The following is an 18,891-nucleotide window of genomic DNA, read 5'->3' as shown; positions in this document are numbered from 1 at the left end:
TACAGGGGACAGCGGAATCACATTTTTTACCATACTAAATTGAACCTTATCACTGAGACAAAAACGTGATCGTATCAGACTAGCGAAAACGGTGCACATGAGAGGGCATTGTTTGGGCTGGTGTCCCTCTCGCACGTGTGGCCAGTGATAATGAGGTACCATAGTAGTAGTATTTTAAAATTGCCGACATATTGTATAATTGAAATCTTAATTGTTGCTAATATTGAATGTGTATTTAGTACTTAATAATAACTTAATTCTTGTATATTTTTTTCTTTTAATGCATGATAATGACAATATTTATATAAACTTAGTATTTAAGATGTTTTTGCAATGCCCCGACTGGGTATCATGTACCTCCTACTTTACGAATAACAACTATGTATTGTAATGTACCTGATAAGTAATGCAAATAAATGAAACTGAAACTAAATGTGTATATTACCTGACTTTACAACTTCTTATATTATTTTAGTGTTATATTCAAACTAGGGTTTCGATATATTTCAAAATTCAAAGAATTGGAAAATATTATAATGTAATTATTTTGATGCCAATAAATCAAAGATTTGTATAATTCAAAAACGTTCAAATGGGTATTAGTAGATTTAGTAGTAACTTTGTATGACAGTGATGACGTCACTGAATAATGTTGACATTGTCAGTAAGTGCGAGGGGGACAACAGCCTAAACAATGACCTCTCATGTGTGCTAACCTAAAGCTCAAAGTTTTTTGCTTAAGAATATAAATCAATAAAATTATTAATGTTTTTATTTAATTCATAAGTAAATATAATTTAGTTGTCCATGAAATAATTCATAGTGGAATGAAACCATATAAACGTAAAGAATGTAACATCGTAGGTTAATATTTGTAATTAAACACTATAAGTCAGAACAATGTTTTATTTAATATTTAAACTTATTTTAGGGCATTTTTAGAATTTGGGTCCCCCCCCCAATTAGCGTAAGTTGTTAACATTAACTGGCTGTCAGTTTTGTGACGACAATTAAGCATAAAATCTGTCTAATAATTACTTTTTTTACATTCTGAATGTAGATTATCGCTTAAATTTTATGTAACTAACACAAAAGCAATATTTTGCTGAAATTTCATGTTTAACTATCGTCACAGATCTGACAGTGAGTTAATATTTGTTAACAACTTACGCTCATTGGGGGGTCCCAAATTCTGAAAATGCGCTTTAATGGTACACAACACAATGGCGGAAGGAGCGAGCACAGATAAGATAGAGTTACATAAGTATCATCTGTCATCGAGGAGCGTTATATTTTATGACTCGTCAATAATTCCGCCAACAGACAGTCAAATGCATAATCTGAAAAAGTATGCCGCCGCGAGGTAGATGACACGTCTAACTGTATTAATGACATAAGGACGGGTAGTGAATAGGCTGGTTTATTCCGCCTTAATTACAGCTTAAAATCCCGGCCAAACAGTTATAAAATTTGACTTCCGGTTCGGGTGCCATCTTAGTGGCATCGCGTCGCGAATAATTTCTCCTTCTTTTGCTCATTAATGTTGTTTAAAGTGTAATATCGATAGCTTATTATGCAGTAAACTAATGTTATAGTGAGAAGCTGATGAAGAATTAATCTCGAAACGCGTTTAGCCCCTTTTTTGTCATCGACGGCCGATAGTCCACGTGCCCTTGTAAAATCTAGCTATCAATTTACAAGTGCCTACTACCGAACAACGTCGCACTTACCTTGACACTGGCAAAATAGTCCCATCAAGTGGGACTGAGGCCATTTATTAAAAAAAAAAAAAGTTATAAAATTAAATTCGGAATTCGTCCGTTGCCGGTAAGGTAGGTAAAGGTGCCGCGCGCTGCTCGCGGGCCTGCCGCGATGACGTCGCGATCGCCCGCCGCCCGCGCGTCTCCCGTGCGTATGTCGAGTACTCAACAGGTAGTGTATGTCGCGGCAATCATGTGCTAACCCTGCTGATTATGAATTTTAAGACTGTCTATTGCCGGCCTTAGTGAACTAGGAACAAATTCATTTAGTGAGCTATTAAAAATAATAATAGGCTAGTTTCCTATACTTAAAATAAAATATTTTATGCAGTGCACGAAATAAAGCACCACATAATTAGAAGAAGAAAAATATGGACAGTAATTATTTTGAAACATAATTTCTATTTAATAAGTCAAAGAGAAAGATATAAAGTAAATGAATTGACCGTGACGCCACTCCTCAGTTTTCATAGTAATTCCATATTAGCAAATCGTTTTGACAGTTCATAAAAAGAAGTTGATTTGACTAGTAGGAAAATAGCCTTCTCTCTTTTACACACATTTGAAATTATACATATCACACTAGTAAGGTTTACCTCCTGCGTGAGTTAACTTATGTTTATTGTTATCTATACTACACTTTTTAACAAAATTTAATAAGGTGTTTCCAATGAATGAATTCATGTTTCCTTAAATAATTTGAGCTGACTTTTAGGCAGCGTCCCCACTTAGGCGTCGCGTGTCTCGTAGCACGCAACGGACGTCTCCGCCACGCCGCCTGAATGTGCCCCAGGCGGCGTGGCGCGCGCGGCGCCGCCTGGGGGCGCGTTTTATGTCCTTCCCATACAAAATGTACTGAAGTAGCGTTTTTGAATTACATTCAGGCGGCGTGGCGGAGACGTCCGTTGCGCGCCGCAAGACATGCGTCTTATGAGTGTGGATGGTCCCTTACACATTAAATGAATAAAGTTTCTTCATTAACGCTTGGATCCTTAACGTGTAAACGCCTATGCATTTTCAAACGGTATGCTTGTTTACATTTGTAATTACACATATCGCATGAAAAAGGTTTAGCTCCTGTGTGAATTAATTTATGTCGAGTTAAGGAACTAGATGTATTGAAATCTTTTTTACAAATTTTACAGGAAAATGGCTTTTCTCCGGTGTGAACTAGTATGTGTCGGTTCAAATTGCTTTGTAATGTAAATTCTTTTTTACATATGACACACGAGAAAGGTTTAACTTTATCGTCCAAGTGCGTATTCTTGTGTATTTTTAAATATCGTTTCGTTGTAAAGTTTTTCTGACATATTTCACAAGTGTAAGATTTCTCTCCTGTGTGGGTTCGTTCATGCCTCTGCAAGAAGTCTAGTTGCTTAAACTCGCATTTACACACAATACAGGAGTACGTCTTACTTAGATGCGAACGTTGTTTATGTTTATTCAAATTAGATTTGAATTTAAAACTTTTTCTACATAATTCGCAAGTATAAGCTATTGTAGTCTTATGTCCACGTACATGAAATGAAATGAAATGAAATGAAATGAAATGAAATGAAATGAAATGAAATATTTTATTTCGCTAGAGACATGGTTACAATCAGATGTTGCAGTCATTACATAAAAAGGTACAGCATATCTCGCCAACACCATCGGCATGCAAAAATAAAGCTAAAACTAAGTCTATTTACATTTATATACATGATCGTTCAAGTTACTCCTGCAACTAAATTTCTTGTGGCATATTTGGCAAGAGTAACGTCTTTCCCCTGTGTGCGTGAATTCATGTACTTTTAAATTGCTTATATGTGTGAATCCTTTTTTACAAATGAGACACGAGTAAGGTCTTTCCCCGGTGTGTATGTACACATGAGTTTTTAAAACAGCTTTGGAAGTTAAAACTTTGTGGCATATTAGACATGGGTATTCCTTCTTTGTAAAAGCTGTGTTCTTGACAGACATTGCGTTTCTGCTCCCGCGCGCTTTATTTAGTGGACCTGAAACAAATTGACATGTTTAAGTTAGGTATTATAATCAGTAGACAGAATTCAAAAGTTTCAAGAAAAAGAGCGTACTTTCCTCTGAAAATTCACTTAAGTTCGTAAATTACGTAAAATTAACTCTACAGAAGTTAAGGTAAGTTTCTCAGTTCTTAGAAGGTTAATTTTTATCAGTATTTTCTTCATTAAGTTGAGATTAGGCAGCTAAAAAGATAATACATTTTAAACCAAAAAAAAATTAAATATCTAATAAAATATATCTTCGTCTGTCAATGAAAAGAAAATTGTAGTAAGTATGTATGGAATGCATATAGACTTACTGCGTTTTAACTTTGAGGAACAGCGTGAGATACGAGATTTTTTCAAAGTAGTGACGATATGTCAAAACAAATCGATTGGAGCCAGTGATTCGTACATTATCAGGAACAGTCAGAGGTTACATTGTTTATCTGAATAATAAACATAATTCCTTATCATTCCATTTTATTTTTCCGGAGGTCGCGGGTTCGAAACCCGGCTCGCACCAATGAATTTTTCGGAATTTATGTGTGAAATGTCATTTGTTATTTGCCAGTCGCTTTTCGGTAAGAAAACATCGTGAGGAAACCGGGCTAATTCCAATAAGGTCTAGTTTACCCGTCGGGTTGGAAGGTCAGATGGCAGTCGCTTTCGTAAAAACTAGTGCCGACGCCAAATCTTGGGATTAGTTGTCAAAGCGGACCCCAGGCTCCCATGAGCCGTGGAAAATGCCGGGGTAACGCAAGGAGGAGGATGATGAACAAACATTCATCATCATTTGACGACCGGTCTGGCTCAGTCGGTAGTGACCCTGCCTGCTGATCCGCGGTCCTGGGTTCGAATCCCGGTAAGGGCATTTATTTGTGTGATGGGCACAGGTATTTGTTCCTGAGTCATGGATGTTTTCTATGTATATAAGTATGTATTTATCTATTTAAGTGTGTATATCGTCGCTTAGTACTCATAGTACAAGCTTTGCTTAGTTTGGGGCTAAGTTGGTCTGTGTAAGGTGTCCCCAATATTTATTTATTTATTATTATTTCCCACCTGCTTGATCATCGTCCTTGCCGGCGAAAGCGCTCGCGGCAATCCGCTCGAGACGCACACAACAGTCTTCCAGCTTGATGTCCTCACTGTGTCTAAAAAAAATAAGATAAGATAAGATATTTTATTGACCATGTAAAATACATTACATTTAGCACGTCATACATTACATTAATAAATTCCAAAAAAAAAAATGTTAAACACTTCTTTCTTATACATAATTCACGAAACTCTTTTATAGAATATGATGAAAGAGACGATGCTAAAGTCGCCGTCAATAGAATTTGTGAACAATGGAAACAAACCTTGTAGTCAAAATAAAATGTCTTTAATTTCCATTCTAACTCATTCATATCACATTATTTATTTATTTATTTTATTATTCTAATAAGTTACACAGCATAACAGTAAAAACTAAGGCACTGTGAAACTAAAAATAAAAAAAGAACAATATATATATCACATATAAAAATACAAAACAGAGAGAAGAAAAAAAATACAATATTCTATAATATTATGATCCTCAACCTTTAAAATAATAAAATTTTACTAGAATATTGATATTTTATACAATGGTTTGTTTACATTGTTGACAATTTCTATTGACGGCGATTTTACACATATCCTGGACCGATAAAGTTACGAACTTGGAGTACTTAAAATAAATAAATATTGGGGACACCTTACACAGATCAACTTATTAACCCCAAACTAAGCAAAGCTTGTACTATGGGTGCTAAGCGACGATATACATACTTAAATAGATAAATACATACTTATATACATAGAAAACATCCATGACTCAGGAACAAATATCAGTGCTCATCACACAAATAAATGCCCTTACCAGGATTCGAACCCAGGACCGCGGCTTAGCAGGCAGGGTCACTACCGACTGAGCCAGACCGGCTAATAAATAATCGTCGTCGTCGTCGGTTAATAAATATTGGGGACACCTTACACAGATCAAGACACCTTACACGATTAGCCCCAAACTAAGCAAAGCTTGTACTATGGGTGCTAAGCGACGATATACATACTTAAATAGATAAATACATATATAGTTATATACTATCAGCTGCAAAAGTGCATGGCGATTTATCAATGAATTCACTCATAATTTCTCCATGCACTTCTGCAGCTGAAAGTACATAGGAAACATCCATGGCTCGGGAACAAATATCTGTGCTCATCACACAAATAAATGCCTACCAGGATTCGCACCCAGGACTACGGCTTAATTTAATTTTATTTATTTAGGATTACCAACAGATAATACACCTTGCATGCTCTTAAATCTAGTAACAAAAGTCTTAACTGATGCTTATCTAATTATAGGTAACCACAACTTACATAGGTGTCTTTTACCAGTGAACTACAACTAAACATGCAATACCTATATTCATTATTACCTAATAAGTACGTAATTTAATTTAATAGCGGTCCATTAAATTACAAAAAATGTTAGTTTTAGTTTTACTACCTACATTTGAATACAAAAAAAAAGAAGACAGGTTATTTGGTAACTTATAATATATTACGCATTTAAAGGTATTGGTGGCTGTATGCGGCTTAGTACCGTGTGATTCTTTAAGTAGGTTTAGGACCGCATCTACGGTATGTACACTATGTAACATAATTGCCGAAGATAAATCCTACGGCTTATACATTACCTTCTATAGTACCTTTAATTTTCATGGTGTTTATTTTAAAAAAGGAAGTGGTATTCGTAACCGCTATTCGATACCGGTTATGCTCTTAAATGGATCACCAGCATTAATGTTACATCCTGTATATACACTCTCATGAAGCATACTGTATACTGAAAGAGACAGGTATAGCTGACAATCAAATCCACACTGGCTTAGCAGGCAGGGTCACTAGTGTCACTACCGACTGAGCCGTACCAATTGTCAAATAATGAAGAAAAATTTAGTGTCTGGTTACAGTGAAAACAAAACCGGCCTAGAGCATGTTGGGCCACGCTCAATGTAGGGTTCCATATTTTTCTCAAAAACTACTGAACCTATCAAGTTCAAAACAATTTTCCTAGAGGTCACTCAGATTATCCGCGGACGGACGGACAGACAGACATGGCGAAACTATAAGGGTTCCTAGTTGACTACGGAACTCTAAAAATGGACCAATTAAAACAACGCAGCCATACACACCTCGGAGCAGCGTGTCCGCTGTCAGGGAAGACCTCAAAAGATGGTTCCAGTTTCACTGTCACTAGGTCTGCATCTAAAACCACCAGTAAAATCTTAAAGGTTATATTTATCACATAAGCATCAGGCTTTTAGACTTGCCTCCTAGTCAAATCAGCTTCTTTTATAAACGAATTTGAATGACTTGCTAATATGGAATTTATATCAAAGACCTTTACAGGGGACAGCTCAATCACATTTTTTGCCATACGAAATTAAACCTTATTACTGAAACAGAAAGTCGATCGTATCAGACTAGCGAAAACGGTCCACATGAGAGGACATTGTTTGGGCTGGTGTCCCTCTCGCACGTGTTGCCAGTGTTAATGAGGTTCCCATATTAGTAGTATTTTTATCTGTATATTACCTGACTTTATAACTTCTTATTTTATTTTAATGTTATATTCAAACTAGGGTTTCGATATATTTCAAAAAATTTGAAAATAATTATAATGTAATTATTTTGATGCCAGTAAATCAAAGATTTGTATAATTAAAAAATACTTTCAATTGGGTGTTAGTAGATTTAGTAGTAACTTTGAAAATTGACTGGTATCCCCAATTTATGACAGTGATGACGTCACTGAATAATGTTGACATTGTCAGCAAGTGCGAGAGGGACACCAGCCCAAACAATTACCTCTCATGTGGACACACTTTTTGACCTAACCAAACAATCTAGTTTAATAATTCTAAATCTATGATTTATATGAATTTGAATTGAGTGACATCACGGTCAACTCAGTTACTTTAATATATTTCTACCTGGCTTATTAAACAGAAATTGGATTTAAAAATAACTTATGTCCATGTTGTTCTTATAATTATCTGATGCTTTATTTCGTGCATGGTATAAAGTATTTTATTTTAATTACAGTCAAGTTCCCTGTTGCTAGTGACCTCATACATAATCTCAAAACTAAGAGATTTTGCACACCAACGGAACTTAACATAAGAGAAGACCTGAACCTGAAATAAATAGATTTTTTTAAATAAACGTTTCGTTTCGGTGGACGGTATTGTCTCCAGTAGTATCTTATTTTCATTTACTTTTCGCTCTATTAAAAATAGGTACCGCTAAATAAAAAAGAGTACATAGTATCAAATATAGAATAGCTTACCATATAATTCCTTTGGTAAATCCATGGACGTAATATCTATTCATGTTCTACGGATAAATCATATTTTGAAATATTCTTTAGGATGTGGATGCTCTGAGATTCCATTCCATACAACGATTGGCGTAAGCACATGCAGGTAAGTAAATAAATGTTACAACACTTTTTTAATATCGACGTATCACTGTAGTTTTGAATTATAAAATAGATATTTCTTATCGAGATTTTATAACCTATACGGCATGAAGTGTTTACATAAGTCAAGTTGACAGAAGACATTGACGTTTGGCAAGAAACACACCTATAGACACAGTTAGGGTTTTTCATCGTTTGGTCGCGGTCTGGTACGCCCGTCTGCTATAACTATTAAGTATACTCTGTCAACCAAGTTTGTCAGTAAATAAGAACAAAGAAAACTATATGCATCCTTTTCTTTATGGTGATATATAGATAGATAGAGAAAAGTATACCTATAGTTTTTATTTACTGACAGACTTGTTTGACAGAATATAGCTAACCAACGACCGCCCTGCGACTTTGAATTTTTGTCACGTGAAAGCGACAAATAAATTTCTTTCTCGCTCCCAAATACTATACGCAAACAGTTTCAAGATTTTCAACCAAATCGTGGCACTAAAAATGGCGTGAAATTCAAAATTTCTATGAGAATTAAGCCTTCACCCCTACCTACATTTTAAGTGTTATAGCTCGTCAATGATTCCACTAATGTCAAGGTTTAGGAAGGCAAGTGTTTCATGAAGACGATTGGCCGGGGAGCCCTACATTTTCCCAAGCGCGGATCCAGCTTCGTGGTAATGGCCCCAGGGGGGAGGGGGTCACGTGGTCTATTTCTATGGCCAACCTAGGCTTCAGGGGGGGAAGGGGGGTCAGGACCCCCATGATGATGAGATGTTCGTTTTCCTTTGCCGTTTGGTTTTACAGTCATTACTTAGTGCTGGGGCCCGTTTCTCGAAAGGCACAAGCCTTGTATTACAAGTGTATTTCCAAGACAACCCATACGATTTGACAGTTCGCGCACTTGTAATACAAGGCTTGTACCTTTCGAGAAACGGGCCCCTGTTCGTTTGCTGCCTATTTCATAAAAAAAAGTTAGCTTGTCTTCTCCAAAGAACATTGAATCACTACGGATACGAGCCTGAAAAGAGGTAACAAGAAATAAATCAAGAATGATTTTTATACTTTTATTAAAATTATTAATGATTCACAATTTATTTGCCTACCTAAAAAAATAAAATTAGCTTAATAATATGTGGTGTGTAAAGAGTACTATCGTACAATATGGCAACTCCCGCTCCCCGCTGAAAGTGCCGCCCAGTGCTCTCGGTTACCTCACAGTTACCGCCTGTCAAAAACGCGAACAGTCGACCTGTCATATCTCAGTATCTCACTCATACAAGCATAACTTCATCAATATGCTTAACAAACATAACAAAGAGAAGAAATCTCCTGACTCGAGCCATGCGTTGCTGAGGAGTTCCGTTCTGATCATCATCAGCAGTTCCACTTCATCAAATACAAAATTTGTAATGTACGGAGCGTCCTTGTCCAATGTCACGGTTCTAAAAGAAAATGCATGCTGTTTTTATAAAAATACCAAAGTCACTATAAGTGTGCCGTTCAGATTTGAAGAGTTCCGTCCTGGCCCCGTAGCCGAATGGCATTTCTCCGACGCCAAACGAAAGCGATACGCCGCTGGCTCTGTCGCGCCAATACGCAAGCGCGATAGAGATAGATATCTACTAGCGCTTCGTTTCGTGAGCGTTTCGTGAGCGATTGTGCCATTCGGCTAGCCACCCAGGTCATCATTAGCGGTTCCACTGCACCAAATGTCATGTTATGGACGTAAACGCATGCTGTTCTTATAAAAACACAAAAATCTAATATAGATTGCATTGGCTAATATAGACTGGGCTGAGGTAAATAACTGCCAGGAAGTTGAGCAGGCCACAGAGGTTTTATATTCTAAGTTGACCGAGTGTATGTTAAAATTCGTTCCATATAAAAAACAACAAAAATCCCGTGTAGGTAAATATACGTACCCGGATTGGTACACTCCAGAAATTGTCCGAAACATACAGCTTAAGTATTACCACCTAAAAAAATTTAAAAGTCTGGTGCTGTATACAATAAGGAGTTATACAGGTACTACAGAGGGCATGTTAAAACTTTGGTCGACCACACGTATCGACTATACCTAAAAAATATAGAAGATGATATCATAAACCATCCAACCAAATTCTGGCAATTTGTGAAAAAAAAGCGCAAGGAAGATACCTTACAAGGAATTCTTCTCTAAAGATAACCCTCGTAAGGGGCCAAGATGCGGCTGAAGCCTTTGCCGAATACTTCAAGCTCTGTGTTCCATACTGAGGTGCCGCGGCTAGACGCTGAAGATGCTGTACAGAGTGCGAGAGGTCTGGGTGGAGTTGGAAGGGTCGCTGTAGATAGAGTGGAGGAATGGGAATTGCTTCGTGCAACTAAAAGACTCAAGCCTCGGTCTGCAGCCGGCCCTGATGCCATTCCCCCATTTTTGGCGATTGACTGCATATCTGTCCTAAAAGCACCTCTTCTACACATATATAACTTGTCTTTGAAGCAAGCCTCCTTTCCTAAACGTTGGAAAGTATCAAGAGTCACACCTATTCCCAAGGGAGGTTCTGCGTCTGCGTCCTTGTCGGGCTCAGATGTAACTAATTTCAGGCCGATTGCTGTTCTGCCCGTTTTTGGTAAGTTGTTTGAGTCGATACTCGATTACCAAATAAGACGACAAATAACTGGTCTGCTGGACGACTCCCAGCATGGCTTCCGTACAGGCAGATCTACCACGACTAATCACGTTGCCTTTGTTGAATATGTCCTCGCGGCTATGGATGCGCGCAGACAGGTCGACGCAGCATATTTCGACTTCAAAAAAGGCTTTTGATTTAGTCGATAATGACATCTTGTTACAAAAGCTCGCCCAATTGGGATTTGTGCCACAACTCCTGCGTTTTTTTGCCAGTTACCTTGGAGGTCGAACACAGTTTGTAGTACTTCCAGGCCACGAATCCCAGCCATTCTATACACGCTCTGGAGTGAGCCAAGGAGCACTCTTGGTCCAACATTGTTTCTCATAATGATAAACGATTTGCCGAAGGTTACAAAGTATGCAAGATGTCTCATGTTTGCTGACGACCTTAAAATATTTATGCAGGTCCATAACGTTGGCGACTGCGGCAAATTACAGCTAGATATAAACGCTGTTGCTGAATGGAGTAGAGCTAACCGTCTGCTCTTTAATGAGAGTAAATGTAAGGTTATTACATTTACAAGAGCCAAAACACCGATTAGTTCTTCTTACCATTTAAGTGGCGCGGACATAGCAAGAGAGCAGGAAATACGTGATCTAGGCATAAATATGGACAGGGAACTTAACTTCCGTTCGCACATAACTGCCATATGCAAGCGTGCAACCAAAACTTTGGGTTTCATAATGAGAGTCAGCTCACAGTTTAAAAACAGATTAGTACCCAAGGTTTTATACAATGCATACGTACGCAGCATATTGGAATACGGGTCCACGGTGTGGGATCCGGATGAAGAAAAGTAAAAACCGGCCAAGTGCGAGTCGGGCTCGCGCACAAAGGGTTCCGTAGCAGCAAATATAATAAACCAATAACTTAACCAAAATTACAGTTAAATCAACCTATCTCAAAAACTATAAGAGATACTTTGATCAAACCAAAAATCGTTGAAAGAGTTAATTAGCATGCATCACCTCTATTTTTTTTAGAATTTTATACCCCGTAGTTATAAAAATAGAGGGGGGGACATACTTTTTACGACTTTGAGAGCTGATATCTCAAAACCGTTCACTTTAAGAAAAATGTTTTTTAGAAAACTTTATATCATTTTAAAAGACCTTTCCATTGATACCCCACACGGGTATGTACATCGAAAAAAAATTTTCATCCCTCAGTTACATGTATGGGGGCCCCACCCCCAATTCTTTTTTTTACTATTTAGTGTCATAATTTTGTAGCGGTTCATACAACACATATTCCCATCAAATTTCATCACTGTAGTACTTATAGTTTCCGAGTAAATCGGCTGTGACAGACGGACAGACGGACAGACGGACAGACGGACAGACGGACATGACGAACTATAAGGGTTCCGTTTTTGCCATTTTGGCTACGGAACCCTAAAAACATTCCTAATCTGTTAAACAAAGGTCTTTGCTTCTATTATTCGCGGCGGTTAGCTCCCGTTTAAACGGCACGTGCTATAGTCTTAGTGTAGTTAAAAAGCAACTATCATGATAGCAATAAGGTTCAAATCCATAAAAAGCCTCTTTCGGAGATAACACGTTTTGTCATCTTCAAAAAAAGTTACCTGCACACTGCAAACTGTTTAATAAATTTGAACCTTATTGCTATCATGATAGTTGCTTTTTAACTACACTGAGACTTTAGCACGTGCTGTGGAAACGAGAACTAACCGCCGCGAATAATAATAGAAACAAAGGCCTTTGTTTAACAGATTAGGGCAAAACCGAACAGTTCATCTCAGAAAATTCATACTATATAATATAAGATTTATTATCCAGATCGCGGCAGTGGACGCGCGTCAGCGTTCCATAATTTGTTCCCTAGCTTCAGAGTAAAACCAAAGACAATGGAGTATAGAGGCGAATTGTCAGACACATTTCTGTGGTACGGTGCATTTACTGCCATATATCTCTCAAGTTGGATTTTTTTTAACTGATAAGAGTTGAAAATTGGTCAGTGTCGCCATCTAACTGAGTATCGACCGAAAGGAAAGAAAGCTAAACTATCATAATTTTTTTTCTTGATTTTTCCAAGGCACATCATTTATTTATAGTAAAATACAAATTTGACTATAGAAAATACAATAGAAAAATATACAAGTATAAACGAAGTAACTTTTGCTTTGGTGTCAAAAAATGATTAGCCTTCATGCTTCTTTTTATGGTACTTGTAACTCCATAAAGTCGTGCACTTATAATCACAGAGTGTCACACGAGTAAGGTTTGACTCCGCTGTGTTTACGCTTATGCACTTTCAAGTAAGGCGACGACGTGAACGATTTATTACATACATCACAAGTATAAGGCTTTTCACCAGTATGAACTAGAATGTGCCCATAATCCAATGTCCAACGTGCAGCAAACTGTTTCGTACATATAACGCACGAGAATGGCTTTTCACCTGTGTGTGTACGTTCATGCGCCTTTAACGAGTTCAATTTAGTGAAACCCTTTTTACATATAACACAAATAAAAGGTTTCTCCCCTGTGTGACTTCGTTCATGTGTTACTAATTGATTTTTTCCCGAATACATTTTTGTTACATATCAAACATGAGTAAAATTTCACTTCATGTATTTTTTTTTATGTCTATTCAAATCATAATGGTGTTTAAAAGCCCTGTGACACACATCACAGGTGTGTTGTTTTTCTTCTGCGTGTGTTATTTCATGCCTTTTTAATATATACAATCTGTCAAATGCTTTATTACATATTAGGCAAGTGAAGGATTTCTCTCTTTCGTGAACCATTTGGTGTCTTTCCATATAAACTGGCAAGAACTTTTTATTGCATATATTGCAGGGCTCCCTGTTTCTCGCGTTAATGTTTTTACGTGCGGTTATATTTTCTTTCTTGATCTTCCTGGTCCGTTCGCTGCTGCGCCTAAAATTAAAAAAAAAAAAAATGGTTTGCTTTTTAGGCACTGGCAGGGTTTGAAACTATCCGATATTTATAATAAATTAAACGTAGAGTGAATAGGCTATTACTGAATCGGTGAGCTCCATGTTAGAACTCTGTCTTCACTTCCCATCAGGTGTGACTAGGGTCAATCGCCGATCAGTCCATAATTAAAAAAAAAAAAAAAAAAAAAAAAAAAAAAAAAAAAAAAACAAAAGCTAACGGATATTTATGCTATATATCGGATATATAACAACTTTAAATAAATCAATGTCGGGGACACCTTACACAGATCAACTTAGCCCCAAACTAAGCAAAACTTGTACTATGGGTGCTAGCGACGTTATATGTACATTTCGACGACCGGTCTGGCGCAGTTGGTACTGGTGAGTGACCCTGCCTGCTACGCCGCGGTCCCGGGTTCGAATCTTTGTAAGGGCATTTATTGTGTGATGAGCACAGATATTTGTTCCTGAGTCATGGATGTCTTCTATGTATATAAGTATTTATATATTATATATATCGTTGTTCGAGTACCTCACAACACAAGCCTTACTTGAGCTTACCGTGGGCCTCAGTCAATCTGTGTAAGAATGTCCTATAATATTTATTTATTATTATTTATTTATTTATTTATGTACATCCATGACTCGGAACAAATATCTGTACTCATCACACAAATAAATGCCCTTACCGGGATTCGAACCCAGGACCGCGACTTAACAGGCAGGGTCACTACCGACTGCGCCAGACCGGTCGTCAAAAACAACTTCTGCATAAAATCGCCGTCAATAGAAATTGTCAACAATGTAACCAAACAGATTACTATTATATAAAATATCAATATTTTAGCAAAATTTTGTTATTTCAAAGGTTGAGGATCATAATGTGATATTAATTGATAAAATAACACATGGATTTAGCCAGCCAAATTAAAGACATTTTGACTACAAGGTTTGTTTACATTGTTCACAAATTCTATTGAAGGCGACTTTATATCCATTTTGCCTATGCAAGGCATCTTATTATTTTGTTGCATTATCTATGAATATTACATAGATAAGGAAAAATCTACTAAAAAACATAATATTTAGTAGAAAACAGTAACAAACACAAAAAGTATATTTTTAACAATGTTACATTTTTAAACCATAAATAAATATTATAGGACATTCTTACACAGATTGACTGAGTCCCACGGTAAGCTCAAGAAGGCTTGTGTTACGGGTACTCAGACAAGGATATATATAATATATAAATACTTATATACATAGAAGAGACATCCATGACTCAGGAACAAATATCTGTGCTCATCACACAAATAAATGCCCTTACCGGGATTCAGCAGATATTCAAACCATCTTCGTTCTCCAGAAATCTGGGCAATACGATCTATCTACAACATGGCGTCACGTGACTCACTGAAGGAACGCTGTACGGAGATAGACATCCTTACAGTAGCTTCACAATACATACTAGATGTGATAATGTATACTCATAAGAATATAGAGTCCTTTAAGAAACTGTCAGATATTCATAGTTATAATACACGGAACAAACATAAGCTAGCGGTTTCCAAGTTTCGTCTACAGAAAGTGAAGAAATCGTTCCTGCAAAACTGTGTAACATTTTAATAAGGTACCCTTAGAGGCATGGGATCTGCCCTTTGCTTCATTCAAGAAGCACATAAAAAGTGCACTTCTCAAAAGGGGTACTACAAAATTGATGATTACCTGGGAGATACTACACCATAGCCGACTATCCAGGCTCAAAATCTGTCATAGTTTTGCTAGCAGTGTCCCGGGGAGACATTGTGTCATGCTTAAGGCGCTGTTGCTACTGACTGTTTAAATTATTGATCCTTATTATTGTATAATTATAATTTGGTATATATATATATTGACTTGTTGAGTACATACTAGTTATGTATTCTGTAGAATTAGTTGGAGATTGCTAGCTTAACAGTCTCTTGACGTGAAATTTGTATTTCATACGCATTTTTTTTTTCTATTTCTAGTTCTTTTTGACACTTGGAGAACCTTTTTACACCTCCAAATTTTTATTTTTTATTATATCCCATTAATTATAATTGACTGTGGGGACCTTTTACATCTCCCAAGATCTTGTTTTCAATTAAGTCAATTTAAACTATGTAACATACAAGCACGGAATGTTGTGTCTTACATCTAGGTATGGCTACCGTATTCACTTATTATTGGAATATTTAATACAGCCCGGACAGCTTGAACATGTCATGCTCGCTAAAAAGTCTTTGCTTACGGTGACGTCGTTGATCGGGTCGCCACCTTCCCGAATGAAGGCTGAGGGAGGCGATGGCTGAGATGCGCGCCATATTCGTGAACGGGTGCTGTTTGTGAAGACCGGTCTGTTTCAGCTAATAGGGGCTATGCTATTCTATGTAACATTAATTTTGAATGAGATTACGTTGAGGCACTCTGTTCGGTCCTTGCTTGTTTATTTTTCTTTTCTGACTCTTGGAGACCATATACATCTCCAAGGAAAAAGTAGATTAAGTATACAGATATATTTTTTTTCCTTTGCTTGAACAGCAGCAAGAGAGTCTCTTTACAGAACTCTAAAAATTCTTTTAGTTATTCGGTATTTTTCTTCATGTATAATTTTTTTTTAGATGTACTTTGAGATTTAGAGACTCTATACATCTAACATCTCTTATTAATAATCACGACAAAGCACTAAAGCACGCAATTTCTTGTCTTGTCGGTATTAAGATGCAAGATCAAGTAAAAATTACCGAGATCCGTCGTCACTGGTGCAAGACATGGATTTCGTTATTACTAAACTAAAATGGAGTTGGGCGGGACATGTTGCTAGAGCCATGCGAGTGATGGCAGGTGGACCAAAAATGTTAACGGAATGGTGGCGCTATCATTGAAGAAATTTTCCGGCATCACGTTGGCGACTCATTGGGTCGGCGACGTCCGAAAAACTATGAATACAACTGGATGAATTAATACAGACGGGGCTAGTATGAGGGTACTAGGGGAGAGGCCTATGCTCAACGGTGTGGGCGATAAAGGCCTAAATATGATGATGATGATGATAATTTCTTACGTATTTAATATTTTTTTTTATGAATACTTTTGCTTATTAAATTGTATCTTGTTTTTTTTTAATGCATGTTAAATATAAGATGTAATGTTTTGAAAAGAAGTGGCCCGCCGAGTTTTACTTGCCGGTCCCATAGTGGATACCCTCCTCCAACTGAGGGGGGACTGGGAAATCTTCTCGAAGGCTGAGGCGTAGGGTTAAGAGCCGACGTAGTTTTATTTGACGTTCATAAGCGCATTGTAATATGCCTGTGGAAAATAAATATTTCATTTCATTTCATTTCATTTCATTTCAGAACCCAGGACCGCCGGCGCAGCAGGCGGGGTCACTACCGACTGCGCCAGACCGGACAATGTAAGACTAGTGCTAAAATTAAACGCTACTTAGTATTTTACAAAAAGTATAAAAAAAAGGTCTACACGGAAAGTATCGCGTCTAGGTGGTCATTGGTCAAGTCTTACTCTATGAAGCACGGTACCTCCCCACGCATGCGCCCCACGCTGCCGGCAGGGGCTTTAGACTTTGTTTGGGGTGTCATTCTGGTATATTAGTACATAGTAATTCAATGCGTCAACCTACTGCAATTAACAGGCGCTATCATTGCATCTCTTTTTGAGGGTTAGTAGCTCAAAAAGGAAAAACAGAACCCTTATAGAATCACTCGTGTGTCTATCTGTCCGTCGTCACAGTATTTTCTCCGAAACTGCAGAACCAATTAACTTGGTGGCACACATGTACAAACCTGTGACGGACATGCCATTTAAATTGAGAAAATTTAATTATAGGGGCCACTTTTGGGGAGTAAAAGTGATAATTAAAAATCGAAGTTTACCTAGAACTATATTGTGTTACATATCAAATGAAAGAGGTTTTATAAAAGTATTTAAAAATATTTTTTAATAATTTTTACTAAGGTAATTTTCAAGTTATTTAAGAAAATAGGCGAGTGCGATTTCCCCTTACCTGCCGAAAATACTATGCGTAAAATTTTCAAAAAAATACACGAGATAGTTTTCCAATCTACAGATTACAGGAGGAAACCTATTAGAAATCTGCAGTAAAGCGTAAGTCGGACTTAAAAGAAAAAGACTCGATGATTACAAAGATTTCACTCACTGCCGCTGCAAGGAGTTGCCAAATCTCTTGAAATTGTGTGGTAGCGTTTGAATATTATTATTATTCAGCGTTGAGATCATGAGTCCATATTAGCGTGTAAAAATGCTGTCCATAGCATGATGGCGTCTGACGTTTTGCAAGAAAGTGAGATTGAAGCACAATTCTCAATGATAAACTGAACAGTGAACATGGAAAATAAATTATCTGATTTGTCTGATGTTTGTCTGTCTTTATTTTTATGCCACGCCTGAGACAAAAAAGCATGCTAAATGCTTAGGAGGAAGCAGAGCATAGTATGTATGTATAAAAAAAAAAAAAAATAAATAAATAAATCCGTTTTGTTCTCAATAAATAACCATGAATTACATTAAATCTTCTGCCAAGCTACAGGACAGTTTGTTGTGAGAGAAGGACTCCCTTACCTCATCTGAGTGGGTAGAACTGTCTAAGCCAAAGTTCACATAGGTACAGTTTTGATGTATTGCTTTGAAAGTTTTAACTTCAAATTATCTATGAAAATAACTATCTAAGTGGATAAATTCTAAATTACAGCTTTGATTTACATTTTACAGTAGCATTTCCAACTTTAGTTTTTCTAAAGAGAAAGTTTTTCATTTTAATTTTAAACATACATGATGACTTACATTCCTTTATATTATTAGGCAACTCATTATACAATTTGGGGATTAATTAACATACTTCTTTTTTCATAATAATTATAACCACACGACGGGATTAGTAATACGTTTTTAGCCTTTATTTCTTGTTAATATAGAATTATTTTTGTAGATTTTAAATTCATCATTGTTG

General features: G+C 36.9%; 1 protein-coding gene across 1 annotated transcript; it reads right to left on the bottom strand.

Moving 5' to 3' along the window:
- Positions 1-3,443: 3,443 nt before the first annotated feature.
- LOC125239872 (zinc finger protein 614-like) lies at positions 3,444-8,369 on the bottom strand. The gene is made up of 4 exons (XM_048147599.1): positions 8,151-8,369; positions 6,994-7,066; positions 4,826-4,917; positions 3,444-3,757 (listed from the first exon to the last, which is right to left on the bottom strand). Exons 1-4 carry the CDS (start codon positions 8,173-8,175, stop codon positions 3,444-3,446), a joined length of 504 nt encoding a protein of 167 aa, XP_048003556.1. The 5' UTR covers positions 8,176-8,369.
- Between the last annotated feature and the right edge of the window lie 10,522 nt (positions 8,370-18,891).

This window comes from Leguminivora glycinivorella, chromosome 26 (genome assembly GCF_023078275.1).
Source record: "Leguminivora glycinivorella isolate SPB_JAAS2020 chromosome 26, LegGlyc_1.1, whole genome shotgun sequence".
NCBI lineage: Eukaryota > Metazoa > Arthropoda > Insecta > Lepidoptera > Tortricidae > Leguminivora > Leguminivora glycinivorella.
Note: the sequence above shows the minus strand (reverse complement) of the source record. Positions and strands in the feature narration are given on the sequence as shown.

What these genes read in the sequence shown, in the direction of transcription:
- LOC125239872 (XM_048147599.1), bottom strand. Translation starts at nt 8,175, where the DNA reads ATGGATTTACCAAAGGAATTATATG. An exon ending in TTTACCAAAGGAATTATATG is followed by an intron (nt 7,067 to 8,150) that starts GTAAGCTATTCT and finishes TGGTGGTTTTAG; the next exon opens with ATGCAGACCTAGTGACAGTG. An exon ending in CAAGGACGATGATCAAGCAG is followed by an intron (nt 3,758 to 4,825) that starts GTGGGAAATAAT and finishes AATTTGTTTCAG; the next exon opens with GTCCACTAAATAAAGCGCGC.